This window comes from Macrotis lagotis, chromosome 5 (genome assembly GCF_037893015.1).
Source record: "Macrotis lagotis isolate mMagLag1 chromosome 5, bilby.v1.9.chrom.fasta, whole genome shotgun sequence".
Classification (NCBI taxonomy): domain Eukaryota; kingdom Metazoa; phylum Chordata; class Mammalia; order Peramelemorphia; family Peramelidae; genus Macrotis; species Macrotis lagotis.
The window spans coordinates 100,155,756-100,168,650 of record NC_133662.1 but is presented as its reverse complement, the minus strand read 5'-3'; the positions used below and the strand labels follow the sequence as shown (position 1 = coordinate 100,168,650).

Here is a 12,895-nt window from a genome sequence, read left to right as displayed (position 1 = left end):
AAATACTCTTTGTAGATGATATAATGGTATGCTTAGAAAATCCTAGAGAATCCAACTGAAAATTACTTGAAATAGTGAACAACTTAAGCCAAACTATAGAAAATAAATCTACATTAATCATCAGCATTTCTATTTATTGCCAACAAAGATAAGCAAGAAGAGATAGAGAAATTTCTTTTAGAATAAATGTGGATAATATAAAATATTTGGGAACATATTTGGGAATTGCCTAAATGAATCTAGGAATTATATACAAAATACTTTCACACAAATGAAATGAGATCTACATGATGGGAAAACTATCAATTGCTCAAAGGTGTACTGAGCTAATATAATATAAATGTCAATTCTACCTAATTCATGTATTTAGTGCCTTGCCAATCAAAATATCAAAAATTTACTTTATAGAACTAGAAAAATAATGACAGAACTCATCTGAAAGAACAAAAGATAATGGATATGAAGGGAATTAATTTTTTTTAAAGTACACAAAGGAAGGTGGCCTAGCTAAACTGAAAAACCATATTATAATGAAGCATTCATCAAAACTATTTGTAACTGGTGAAGAAAACAGTGGTAGATCACAGTGGAATGGATTACTTATATAAGATATGGTGGCAAATGATCATAGCAATTTATATTTGATAAAGACTCTAACTTCAAAGATAAAAACTTACTTAAAAACTTGACAAAAACTTCTGGAAAATTGGAAAATACCATGGCAGAATCTAGGCATAGACTAACATCTCATACCATGTGCCAAACATGATGTAGGCATAAAATGTGATAAAAAAAAACCCAAAAATTAGGAAAGCAAGGAATAGTTTACTTTTCAGATCTATTGGTAAAGGAGTAATTTATGACCAAACAAAAAATGGAGAACATTTTGAAATTCAACATGGATTATTTTGGTTAAATTAAATTAAAAGGATTTTGCATAAACTAACAAAACTAAAATTAGATGAGAAGCAGAAAGATGGGAAATAATTATTTTACAGCCAGTCTTTTTGATAAAGGCCTCATTGCTAAAATATATAGAGAGAGAACTGAGTCAAATCTAAGAGAATACTAGTCATTCATCAATTGATAAATGACCAAAGTTTATGAATTAACAATTATCAGGTGAGGAAATTAAAGTTATTTATGTCATATAAAATTATCTAAATCACTATTGATTAGAGAAATGCACATTTAAAAAAATCTGAGGTAACACCACACAACTTTCAGATTAGCTTATGTGACAGAAAAGAAAATGATAAATACTGGAGAAGGTGTGGGAAAATTGGGACACTAATCTATTGTTGGTGAAATTGTGAACAAATCTGGAGATTTCAGAGAGCAATTTGGAACTATATCCAAAGGGTTATACAACTGTACATACTCTTTGATCCAGCAATACCACTCCTAGGTCTATATCCCCAAAAGTTCATAAAAAAAGGGAAAGGACCTACATGTATAAAATTTTTTACTTTTTGTGGTGGCAAGGAATTGGAAGTGGAGGGAATGCTCTTCAATAGGGGAATGACTAAAGTTTTGGTTAATGAATAAAATGATGAATAAAATTGTGTTAAGTAATGATGAGCAAGCAGGTTTCAGAAACTTGGAAACTTACATAAACTTATGCTACGTGACATGAACAGAACCTACAGAATGTTGTACACAGTAACAGCAACCTTGTATAATGCTCATCTATGATTGATTCAATTCTTCTTAGCAATACAATTATCCAAGACAATTGCAAAAGACTAATCGTGCTAATTTCTATACACATTCAGAGAAAAAACTATGGAGATTTAATACAGATTGAATTATATTTATTTTCACTTATTTTGGTGATTTTTAACTTTTGTGCTTTTATAATACAACCAAAGGGGAAATATGTTTACTTGATTGCTCATGTATAATCTGAATTAAGTTGCTTGTTATTTTGAGGAGGAGGGATGGGAGGGTAGGAAAGTAAAAAAAATTCAAGTTCAAATTCTTATAAAAATTAATACTAGGAGCATCTAGGTGGCACAGTGGGTTGAGCACCAGCTCTGGAGTCAGGAGGACCTGAGTTCAAATTGGGAAATTCACTTAACCTAATTACCTTGCAAAAAACCAAAAAATAAATAAATAAATACTAAAAATAAGTATTATATTAGTAATATTTACCTCATTTTTCAAACTTTTTTCCCCTTTATTTTTTCTCCTAAAAGGAAAGAAAAAGTAAAACTACACTAAAACTAATACAAAATAGCAGCCACCAGTCTGAATGTGTTTTACCATGCTGTGGCTTTCCTGCCAGCACATGGCCTGCTGGGCCTTCCTGCCCTACTCCACAAAGTGGTACATATAATCAACATTGGAGATGGAGAGAATAAATGGGCTTTTAATATTGGCAATCAGAAAGAGGGGAAGTAATGCTGCAGAAAACATCATTAGGTAGCAATGTTCCCTTTTCTGATAAAATAGATTATTGCCTATGGTGAAGTAAAGAAACAGCATTACCGTGGATTCCACTTTTTAATACATCTTAATGAAAACTGCTGTGAATTACCATTCTCCCCTCTCCAACCTGACATTTTTTCTAACCTTCTTTCCAAATGCAAGGTAATGCAAAGATCAGTTAACTCATTACAAGTCAGAAAACATGTGTCTCTGACAAACTACAAACATAGTGAATGTGACTTATTTTTAAATGGGTTGAAAATATTCCGTATAGTTTCTTAGAAGAAATTTAATATTGCCCAAACATAATTAAACCAGCTGATATTTACCCAACAATTTACCTTAGTGGTATTTGTTGCTGATTACTTCACTAAGGTATTTTGGTGTAAACAGAACCTCCCTAATTAAATAGCTTGCCTCTGAAACATTCAGTTTGCCTGTACCACAGCAATGAGGCTAACACTCCCATTGATGAATTGTGATGACACATCCACTAAGTGAATCACACAGGAAAAATTACAGTTCATAACAAAACAGTTGAAGCCAAAAGCACACTTTGATTTTACTAATAGTGTAAAGGACAAAGATAAAAGAGTGAGCAAGTTTGTTGATTTTATTTCAATATATTTTTATTTTCCTTTCCATATGATTCATCATATTTTTAAAAAGCTTTCTCTTCTTGATCCTAGACACAATGTGTTGCAGTAGAACATTGAGCTTCCAGTTATAGATATAGAGCTACAGTTTCTCTTCATCCTATCTATATGACCTTGGACAAGTCACTTCTCTCCAGGAATCAGTTTCTTTATTTGTAAAATTGAGAGGTGAGGCTATAATTGATAACTTCTAAAAATTCCTTCTACTTGTAGATCTATGAACCTCAGATTTGACATCATGGACATTACATCAAAGCAGATTTTCTCTTTTCCCCTATTGGCAAAGCCTGAGAGATTTATCCCAACCTTTTCAGAAGTTGATTTTGTGGAATTCAATCTCCCATGAACTTGTTCCCAACTTGTCATCATCCAGACTTGTACAGCAAATTCATCTTTAATGATGGAGAGGAGGAAATGATATCAAGATGTTTTGTCATGACATAAGCTTGATTTGGTCAATTTTATATAGATAAATTGGGAAATATTTAAATATAATTTTACTATGTTCTCCTTGAAAAAAGTATGAATTTCAAACTTCCCTTCCTCCCTGTAGCTGGAAAAATCATTGAGGTACAGTAGGAATCGTACTGAATTTAGAACCATTGAACCAAGTTTTGAATCTTAAAATATTGTCTTTTACTACTTTAATGGTCTTGGGCAAGTCACTTACTTAACCTCTCTCAGCCTTAGTTTTTACATCTCTAAAATTAGGACATTGGATTAGGACGCATCTAATTTCCTTTCTGGTTTTAAATATATTATTCTATATTTTTAAAAGAAAAAGACACAAAGACTCACTTTACTGAGTATAATTTCGTGGAGTATGCAGAGAGAAAATTTGACAGGTGTAGATTTTTCTGTTTGTCTAAAGTTTTGTTGTTGTTGTTTTTTCCCCCTTGGGGGAGGGGGTCAAGTAGCTCATCCTCAAATACTACAGAAATGCATGGTATTGTGCTTATTAATGGCATATCCAAATATAAATAATTCATGAAGTCATATTTCTAGCAGAGGTATGAAATAGCAGATCATAAATTATTGCCTGAAACCTTTTTCTCTCTCTGCAGTGAAGTCTTTAATTTAAGGGAGTGGAGTGTGAAATACCTTTTTCTAGATCATACTTCTTTGATGAAATTTTATGAATACAAACTGCTTTCAAAAAGTGCCTATTCCAAATAATGTTTTAATTGTGTTCTATACTATGAATGAATATAGTTTTTTCCTCCAAAGTCTTAGCTTTAATGTTTATAAATTAAATTTGGTGAAAATAATTGCATTGAAAGGGAAGAATAAAAAAATTCTGAAGATTCATCTCATTGTGCAAATGACCAAGATAGCAATACCATCACATTCAAATTATCCTGTCCAAATATATTATTCCCCTTTTAGATTTATGTTGAAAACAGAAAAATAATAGATATATATATATATATAAAATATATTCCTTTTTGGAATAAAAATCCAATACATTGAGCATGCATTTGTTGTTAAGATGAAGAGGAAAATGTTATTATGATATACATTGTGGTTCATAGTTCCTTTGATACTGAAAGTATATTGGAATGAAATGAAAACAATCATCCTGAAATAATACCAGGTGAAAGTCTCAGGATTTTATTTTGATATTTTGAATTTATATCAGTGATCTCTTCTATTAAAGTCCCAGGAGGCTCTCCTGGCAGCCTTTGAGCCCCACTCAGATACAATATCAAATTTATAATAACAAACTCTATACTTTATTTTTAAATTTCATTAGTCAAAATAAAAAACAACCATGAAACTTGAATATAAACAATTCTATCTAGAAGTAGTTACAGAGTAAAAAATTATGTTTCTCAAAGTCATTTCATGTTCTGAAGTTGTTCAAGCCTTATCAAATATTGCTATAAAATTCACAATTATAGAAGGCCTTCATTTGCCTCTCAAAAGTGTTCTCTTAAAACTATCTCTGTGAGATAAGGAATGAGGCTATTAATTTAAGCATTTTGCAGAAATTATGATTTGACTAGCTTTATATAGCTAATGTATATCAAAGATAGTATCTGAATCTTGGTCTGTAATTCCCAAATTCTGTTTACAAAATCATGTTATATTACTTTATTATCACAAGAGGTATTGTTAATAACTTTGTTTTTACTCTATAGGAACTAATATTTGTTCAGTTTCAAAAGACTTTCTTTATCTTACAATTTGGTTTAACATCCTGTCTGTCAATCCAGGAGTATATTCAAATTAGGGTATAAGAGATCTTCAATTTATAGAGTAACCATTAAAGTAAAAACAAAATTAAGATTTAGAGAGTGCTATTTTCCCAACTACAAGTATTATAAATACAATATATCTCATTGGAAAACATTCTGCAGTGGACCAAGCAGAAACTGTTTCTGTCTGTGTGTGTGTGTGTATGTGTCTGTCTTGAAAAGGAGAATTTCTATATGACATGCTCATGCTGGTAGTATTCCAAACATAATATGACCACTTGTAGCTGGATGTTTAGTAATCTCTTTTTTTAAAAAAAATCTTACTTTTAGAGGTCTTATAAAATAGTATCCAGTCTTTTATGTTTTATTTTGTTTTTTACAAAGCAGTGGGGTTAAGTGACCTGCACAAGGTCACTTGGCTAATATGTATCAAGTGTCTGAGACTGGTTTTGAGCTCAAGTCCTCCTGATTCCAGGGTCAGTGCTCTATCAACTGTATTACCTAACTGCCCTAGTACCATGTCTTTTAAAAGTGGTTGAAGGGGGCAGCTAGGTGGCACAGTGGAAAGAACATTGACCTGGAGTCAGGAGGACCTGACAAATTTGGCCTCAGACACTTAATACTTACATAGTTGTGTGACATTGGGCAAGTCACTTAACCCTTTGCCTTGCAAAAATAAAAACAAACAACAATGTGGTTGAAGTGAGGGAACAGGGGTACTTCATTTGAGGATAGTACCAAGAATAACTAAAATAAGTTTTGCTTTGTTTCTTTGCTTTTTTTTTAACCAAGTCATGTCATAAGGCTAGTCAAAATACAAAGTGTTATGTTGATAGTAGTGTTGAACACATCTTTCAAGCTTGTAACCTCAAGGTTTAGAAAAGGTCACAACCAAGTAGTTCCAGACTCTAAAAATTTGAGGCAGGTACTATTCTTATAGGGTTTATTCAAAGTGAGGAATGTCTATAGTGTACTCGTTTCACCTAAAAACTAGTAGTAACCTCACATTTTCCATTACTCACAACTAAGCAAAGATCAATATAAATAATTTGTTATTTAAATCAATTTGTACCTTGTACATACATATCTATTTATTGATTGACCTTAACAAGATTGTTCATTTGATTTTTCTTTCTTTGGTTCTTTAGTGCAGGCCTATTAAGATTTAGACACAGAAATATGCCCATGACTTTCAGTAAGCTAGGATTAGACTGTGATCATTTTCTTTCAAAAGTATCAAACCCTTTCTATAGTTTAAAGAAACTTGCTCTGGCTCTAAATTTCCATCAGTACAAGTATTTTAGCCTCTTTCATGTCTAACTTTATTTAACTAGTTTCTAAGACTTTCAATCTGACTTGATATCAATTTTATGCTGTGAAATTTTTTCAAATGCTATGGATAGAAATATACATGGAGATTACCTAGACTTCTTTTTTATGGATGAGAAAGTTGAGGTCCAAAGAGATAAGTAATTTGCTCACACAAGAAGAAAGGACGACCTTATTAAGTACCCATTAGATCCTGGGCTCTGTGCCATAAGTTTTACAAATGTTATTACATATAATCACAAATACTCTGGGATGATGGTTCTAATATTATTCCCATTTTATAATGACTGAAACAAAATTAGGGTTAGTGACTTGTCCAGAATCACAAAACTAGTAAGCATCTTGGCTGATTTTGAACTGTCTTCCTGACTCCAAACCTAAGCGTTCTATTCACTGCATTACCTAGTTAGTATTGGGAACTGGGACAAAATCACATGTCTCCCAACTCAACCTTCTGTTTCTGGTAAACAAACTTAGTATGCAATAAACAGTAAATAAAATTATTTTAATTTAAAATTATTTTAATTATCAAGAAGGAAGTAGGCAATGAGAATATGCTACATTTTTGTACATATTTACTACTTGTATAGTAATTCATTTTCCATTTCCATCCAATAATTCAAATTTAAACATGCAAATTTTGCCCTGCTTCTAATCATTTCATGAGCAAAGCATACTGCTGAGGTCAAATAGAAAATTCTTAATGACATATGGAATCATTATTTTTTCCCATCCTCTTGCTTCAACTAAGATTAATGACCAAAGTACAAATAGCTGACATGTAACCTACCCATGGGAGTTCCAACACCATAGCCTTTGGAGTCTATAAGGCCTCCAATCTGTGTCAGGTTACAGTTCCGCTGTGTGACAAACTCAATGGTTGTTGACTCCATTAGGAAGGCATAATCAGAGGTGAGTACACGCTGGATACCTTCTTCATTACTTTTTACAAGCACTGACTGTCTCCTGCTACTCATAAAGGCCCACATTTTGTCATAAGTGGAGATTTTTGATTTCTGCAATGAAAAAAGAACATTTTTTCTACTAATATAAAAGATAAAAAGTCATAGTTCAAACTTCACACATAAAAGTTGTAAACAGAATTGCTATAAATAAAACTACAATATATATTTTTTGTATTTTTATTTTTATTTAATATTTATTCTCATTTAAAATGTATATTTATGTATATATGTACATGTGACAGATATGCACATATATAAATACATGAGTGGATATCATTGTATATAAACTATTTTATAAATTATTCTTATCACCATATCATTTTCCTCCCCAAAATTTAATGATCAAATTAATTTCATATACTATTGATATATAATAATAGCGATATATTTATTTTATATTATTGATATATGTGCTAATATTGCTCGGAGGGAAACAATTGGAAAATGGAAAATATAAAATGAAATTAGTAGAGAGGTATATAAATGTACTCTTTAGTTAGTATATCATCTATTATTCTTAACCTTCATAATTTTTGTTTCTTTAATTTTGGGAGAGAAAATGGGCCCAGAGCAACACTATAAGATATTCTTCCATGGAAATGGTTCTATAGCAACTGCTACTTTAATCCCCAAAGAAACCTCAAACAGAGGCTAAGGGTATTTGTTTCAAATAAGTGTGAATTTACATTACCACGTAGATAACCTAGTCATGGTGAAGTTTATTTCCATTTACCATGTGAGAACAAGAAATTTTTCATTTAATTTTTTAAATAACTATAATAGGATAAATAAAAGAGATTATTTTTATATTTTACAAAAAAAAAAAACTTCAAGCATTCTTTATCAGGATTTCACTGCTAAAGTGGAAGAAGGGGTTATCATCCAAAGCATTGATAAAACATGCATTTGAAGTGAATAGTTCATGCCTACTCTCTGAAGGTTGATCTGGAAATCATTATCTTTGACAACATATAATAGCAATATAATAAAAAAGACTGTCTTTTTTTACACGCCAGACCCATATTGATAGAAAGGATGATATTGTACTCCAAAGTGCGAGCCTTTATTTTCTCACAAATGAAATTACATGCAATTTAAATTACACACTTTCATTTTTGTTAGACACAGTTTCATTTTTGCAAATTTAGTTTATGAACATGAAATTGTCATTATATTCACTAAAAATTAGGAGAAATAATCATGTCCAAAAGAATGTTGTCACTATTTTAATGATGATAGTATGAAATTTGATGATATACCTTGTCATAAAAAAATTACCCACACAGACAATATTTCTAAAATGAATTAAGTCTCATGGATATTGTAAATGTAAATATATCTTCCAGAAAAATCCCAAAGCATATAGAAAACATGAGTACTCAGTTTGAAAAAAGGCAATGAAAGCATCTATACTAAGATGACTGGAAAGACAAATGTTAGAAGATGTGGAAGTGTCCCAGCATTCCATAGAAAAGAAATAATGTCTTATAGATGGAAAATAACAAAGAAAATGATGAAATTTGTATCTAAATCATTAAAGCAAGCAATGAGAAATGGTCTGTATTGATTTATTATTATATTTACTTGAAGAGAGAACAAAAAATAATAATGTCATTTCATTTCCAAGGCTACCCTATCTGTATTATTTTTTATATAATTCTAGAAATTCAAAGATGATATTTAAAATTAACGGACAGTGATAAAAATTAAGAAAGGCAATAGAAGGTTTAACATATTTTATTCATAATGAGAATTTGAAATCAGATTCAAAAATTATATCATAAATTATTGAGATTTTATAATACTTGCTTTGTTTTAAATATATAGAAACTTACCAGGACTAGTAAGTTGAAACCACGTCATCCAATAGAAAAGGGTTTGATATCCAAAGTGTCATAAAAATATTTATAATATATTTGTATATTTATTTATGGAATAAGGAAATGTAATTTTTATTACTTGAGTTTAATACTAACACACAGGATAAAAAAAAGATTAAAAGTGGGTAGGACTGAGCAGCTAGGTGGAAAAGTGAATAGAGCACCAGCCCTTGAGTCAGGAGGACCTGAGTTCAAATTTGACCTGAGACACTTAATAATTACCTAGCTGTATGGTCTTGGGCAAGTCATTTAACCCCCTTGCCTTGCAAAAAATCCGTAAAAAACGTGTGTGGGATGAAGTATTAACTGAATTATATGGATAATTGTCTCCAATCTCTCTAAATTAGTTATTAAAAATATAACTTTCAGTAATCTTCCTTATAGCTAATAAAAATCCTGTTGTTTTTGCTATTTTTACTTTTTTGGAGATACTAAATGTTAACACAGGTCATACATATAGTCTAATATAGTAAACAATAAACTACAAAAGCATTTTTATTTGCTTCAAGGGGCAGGTGGCAAGTGAATGGATGGCATTATATTAAATTAAAGACAGAAAAGCAAATCATCAACAATAGAAAAATCAGATACCTTTCCAAAGAAATGGGATATAAATGGCAGTATGGGGGGAAGAATAAAATTTCTCTTAATAAATGAATGAAAAGAAAAGATTTCCTTCTTGTTCACTTGGGATTATGTCTATATAGCATCAACAACATATTCTTCCAAACCAAATTAATATATTTTTAGCTCAATTCAAAGAAAAATACTATTGTTTGAATGAACTAGATGCCTACCAGAGCAAGAGCTTGCTAAGAAAAGGACTACTGTGGAGCAATTTATACTCATAGAATTAACAAATAGGTATCAAATATAATTATGGAAAATTACAGTAGAACCCAGTATGTGCATAAAAGTTAAAGAGAACTATCCATTCTAAATGTAAAGGTCTCGATGTTATTAAACCACCACTAAACACCAAATCACTATGCAGGAGTGTAATCTTATAGAATAAACCAATTTTAATAAATTTACCATCATTTTAAGAAAAAATAGCAAATCATTTAGAATATTATATGGCAAACTATATCATTTCTGTATTTATTAAAAAATAAAAATTAATGCTTTATTATCTCCCTCTGTCATCAAAATCTCTTTCTTGGTAGTTGTCTCTCTGTGTGTGTGTGTGTGTGTGTGTGTGTGTGTGTGTGTGTGTGTGTGTGTGTGTGTTTATATAATCTAAAACAATCTTCATGGGTACTTTCTATAGATGTGAGTCACACAATTAATCCATGTCCTTGTGTCTCTTGAATATATGCATAAAGGGTGTTTTTATGGAAATACCACAACTATTAGATCAAAGACATAGTAGAGTCTTCATTTTTCATTTGCTTCAGAAGAAACCTGAATCTATGTTTCCTTAGGAAAACATTCAGAATATTCCTGATGCTTTGTCATTACACTATCCAAAGAATGATTCTATCAAAGATGTTCATTTCAAATATAATTGAAATCTATAAACATTAAGGGAAGTTTGACATTTATATCTTTTAAAATGTTATTTTTAAATAAATGAATATATAGGAGTGTCTTCCTATATATTACAAGGTTTTAAATAATATATGCTATTACCTTCCCTTCAATGACAAAAGCAAAATACTGAATTTGGTTTCATATAAAACCATTAAATGTATTTCTCACAACAGAAATCTCTCTTTCCTGAGATTTCTTATGGCAATTACTACCTACACTATTTTAGGTACCTTCTTATATATTGCCTTACTATATTCATTATATATTACATATCCATATATTTTATAATATATATGTATATATATTATTAATTATCCCATGAATGCCTCATTTTTCTAATAAGATTGTAAATGTTTTGGTGATAGAATTTTTTTACCATTCTGCACACCTGCTTTTAATTCTCCCCCTCCCACACCCAGTATCAAGTGATTCAGAATCGACATGCCAAGACCTTTTCTCCACTTTCTGCAGAAGCGTACATTTGTAGATCCTCCTGAGTGCAATTAGTTGGCAAATTTTCTCAAAGATTTCCCATAAGAAATACTAGTGAAAGTCAGATAACTTCAGTTCAAAAGGAAATGAAGGGAGGGGGAAACCGGTTTGGGTATATTTCCACTAATTTTCTTGACATATAGAGACACTAGAGAGAGGTGGGAATATGCAGTTTGACAAAGTAGAAAAAGCTTTGTTCTGGAATCAAAGAACCTTGTGTTCCTCTCCCACCTCTATTACTTACTACCTTTATGACTTTGGGTAAGGCACAACCTCTTTAGATCTCAGTTTTGTTTTCTGCAAAATGAGAGGATTGCATGTAGATTCCTAGACCTATGAATCATCTTTTTTTTTTTCAAATGGGACTGTATTAAAAGGAAGAAATTATATCAAAGAGCAGATGTAGAACCTGGATATTTAGCATAGATAATGCTTTCTCCTACTTTGATCCATAGAGAAAGCATTATGGGGAGGTAAATGAAGTAGAGATTATGACAAATTTCCCAAACAAAACAAAACTCAAAGTAAAATTCTGTGATTTTTTTTCACTCTGGAATATTCCCTCAACTAACACAGATTGTAACCCTGCCACAACTTAAGTGAAACATTTTAAGAGTTTCTGTGACCAAAAGGTTCACACTATAGCTGGAGATAGGTCTTCCCATTTGATAGGCTAGACCTTGGACAACAAACATATAGTAGGTCACAAGGTCCATACTTTCAAAGCATGATAGGTCTCTCAAGAATCCTGGATCACTACAACAATAGCAATGAAATAAGACTTCATTGGGGAATAATATAAATTCCATTACCAAATACCTGTTTTCTTTACCTGAAGAAGGCACTAAATGAAAGTCTATTTATCTGAACATTCTAACACATTCTAAATATATATGTACTTTAGGTATATATGTATACAGGTATGTATGTATATAGTTACACAGATAGCTGTGACGTTTTTCACTCATTTCAAGATTTCTTAATCATGATGACTAATTTGTTCTGATTGCTAGAATATGTCATTATTCCAGATCCCACAAGTATATTAGAGGTGCTAGAGAAGCATTGTGGTATATTTAGTACAATGTAATGGTTGGAGTCTGAAGAGCTAGGATTAAAACTTAATCTTATTACATTGTTACTGATGATCAATCCTTTTTCAATTGGGCTGGATTCTTCATGAACTCCTTCTGGGTTCTCTTGGCAAAGATACTGGAGAAGTTTCCTTCTCTAGCTAGTTCATTTATAGATGTGGAAATTCAATAAAGTGAGTTAAGTGCCTTGTCAAAGGTCAGACAGCTAGTAAGTGAAATTAGATTTGAACTTAGGAAAACGATCTTCTTGATCCAGGCACAGCATTCTAATCACCATACTATCTAGCTAGCCTTGACTTTGTTACTTACTACTTGGGC

At 31.2% G+C, this 12,895-nt stretch overlaps 1 protein-coding gene across 1 annotated transcript in view; it reads right to left on the bottom strand.

Moving 5' to 3' along the window:
* GRIK2 (glutamate ionotropic receptor kainate type subunit 2) overlaps positions 1-12,895 on the bottom strand; it is an 851,151-nt gene that overhangs the window by 43,977 nt on the left and 794,279 nt on the right. The window contains exon 14 of the mRNA XM_074187246.1: positions 7,404-7,629. Within this exon, the coding sequence (XP_074043347.1) occupies positions 7,404-7,629 (226 nt within the window). The remainder of the gene's footprint in view (positions 1-7,403; positions 7,630-12,895) is intronic.